The 2,500-nt window shown below is 36.3% G+C and overlaps 1 protein-coding gene across 1 annotated transcript in view; it reads right to left on the bottom strand.

Moving 5' to 3' along the window:
- The window catches only part of l(2)34Fd (lethal (2) 34Fd), a 9,977-nt gene that overhangs the window by 4,717 nt on the left and 2,760 nt on the right, over positions 1-2,500 (bottom strand). The window contains exons 5-9 of the mRNA XM_027361643.2: positions 2,361-2,500; positions 1,535-1,628; positions 1,155-1,304; positions 446-565; positions 164-308 (exon numbers count right to left, since the gene is read on the bottom strand). The exon at positions 2,361-2,500 is cut by the window's right edge and continues 73 nt beyond it. Of these exons, the coding sequence (XP_027217444.1) occupies positions 164-308; positions 446-565; positions 1,155-1,304; positions 1,535-1,628; positions 2,361-2,500 (649 nt within the window). The remainder of the gene's footprint in view (positions 1-163; positions 309-445; positions 566-1,154; positions 1,305-1,534; positions 1,629-2,360) is intronic.

Consider the following 2,500-nt stretch of genomic DNA (forward strand, 5'->3'; position numbering starts at 1 on the left):
AGGAAGAGACAAAAAGAAGGAGAAAAGATGTCTGACAGCAAGTCCCTTGGAGACTGAGAAGATGAAGAAAAAAAAAGAAAAATAGGAGTGAAAGTAAATGTAAATAGAAAAAGACGAAGATGATGAAGAAAGAGAGGAAGAAGATTAAGAAAAAAGAACCTACCAATGAGATTTTCAAGACCAATTCGCTTCAGCTCTTCCTCTGTAACGAACTTGTAATCATCGTACTGTGACGGGGCTTCCTCTTCCTCCAGCTCCTCAATAAGGGCATCAAGGTGAGGACACCATCTTGGAGCTGTACCTAACGACTGTGGGGGAAAAAAACAACAACTTCACAATTACTGATCTATTTCCAAATCATAAAGCTATATCAAAATTCAAGATTAGTACAATAATAATCCTGGATCAAGAAATCAACAGGGCAGATGAAAGAAAAGGAACTTACCGGCAAAAAGTAGGTTTGCAATTTCACGTCTTCGGTGGCCAAGAACAACATCCCTGAATTTGGAACAAGGCAGAGGTCGTTGAAGTCCACCTCAGATTCAATACTGGTGTGAGGAGCTCCCTGAAAAAGCAACATATCTTTGTAGAACAAATATTCCTTTATCTCTCTATTTATGAATATGTAATATAAAGAGACAGTAAGAGAGAGAACTAAGAGATACGAGAGGAACATATATGTGTTCATGTCTATTTTGCAATACCTATGCTCTTGCTTATTGATACTGATAAATTTGGCAACATTAATAAAGCATGAGTGCGCACACCCACACACCCCCGCCCCCACCCCCACCCACACCCACATGCACGCACGCACACACACACACACACACACACACACACACACACACACACACACACACACACACACACACACACACACACACACTGCCGCATACGCTGCTTATACATACGCACCTTGCACACTGCGCACGCATGCCTCCTTAAGCACGCTGCGCCACGCACTACATACCTTGCGTACCGCACGCACATACACTATTCATAATCATTATCAATAAGTAACCAGCCCATGCAGCAGTCTTTGAAAATTATATCCATCATCAACTCTAACCTCTCTCCTACCCGGTGAGCTAAAAAAAAGAAAATTAATCACTCCATCAAAGTTCTCTGAGGTACAAGTTCAATCCGCTTACCGTTTCCTTGTCCCATATCTTGACAATCTTGGACGACATAGACACAACCTTCCCGGATGAATTGTGAAACTCAAGATCTTTAACAGGAAGGCCATCATTGTGGTCCTTAACGAGCAGGGGTTTGTCCGACCGAATGTCATACAGGAGAACCTACAAAGTTGCATATAGAAATTTGCATATGTCTCATTAATATAATCTATATCTTTGAAGGGCAACATGTACAATTTGAGATTAATAGATATACATTGCAAGGTAGTACCTTGGCTAAATCAACAAATAAAGTATTTTCTCACTCAGAATGTAGCTCGATTCCAGCTTCTTACCATTTGTAGAACATAATATAAAAATAATAAAAAACAAAAACAATAATATGTGCTCACCTGCCCAGTCTGGGTGCCAATCCCTAAGGTCAAGGCATCATTGTAGGCCAGTGCTGTTATGCCAAACCGATTTGCAGTGTTTAAGTCGCTATCCCTGAATAAGAAATTTGGAATAGAATGATGAAGATGAAAAAGGAAGACATACCACAAATAATAATAATAAAAAATTAATAATAATTACCAATTAATTGTAAACAATATTATAGACAATAATGATGATAATACTGATGATAATACTGATAGTAATAATGATAATAATAATGATAAGAAAAGTAATAACTAACAACAACCATAATAATAATGATTATAACAATCATCATCATATTATAATCATGATCATAATGATAATAATGATAACAAAAATAATAATAATAGCAATCATTATCATAATACTGACACTAACAATGTTAATAACAATAGCATTGATAACTAGAACATATTATTAATAATATTCCTACTTAACTAAAAAATACTATAATAGTACAAACAATTATAAAACAAAATAATAACATTACTAACAAAAAATAAAAAGAACATCAAAGTAATCATAATGATCTTTCAGTGATAGTGATGATGATATAAGGACAAAACCAATGTTAATAGTAAAAACAATGATAAGTAATAATAAATTTTTTATAAAGAACAACCACCTGATAACCCAGCTACAAAATGTGCAACTGATAACAATGAGGAGGAAGAGACCTGTTCTTTTTTAGTGGATAAGTTTTCTTCCAAAACCAAATCTAACAGAAGTCACTTAAATATCCTCTTCCTTCAGTTGGGAGTCCTAGACCATAAGAAAAGGATAAAGTAACAAATTACTTACGACATGAACTCTGTGTCCATGTGCACGGCACAGTCTAAGAGCCCAACTCTATGCCTTGAACGTGGATCCCAGGCCTCGATGCGACCATCTTCTGTGCCGCATGCCAACAGGTAATGAACTTTGTTGAACTCGCACTTGTT

Source organism: Penaeus vannamei, chromosome 24 (assembly GCF_042767895.1).
Source record: "Penaeus vannamei isolate JL-2024 chromosome 24, ASM4276789v1, whole genome shotgun sequence".
NCBI lineage: Eukaryota > Metazoa > Arthropoda > Malacostraca > Decapoda > Penaeidae > Penaeus > Penaeus vannamei.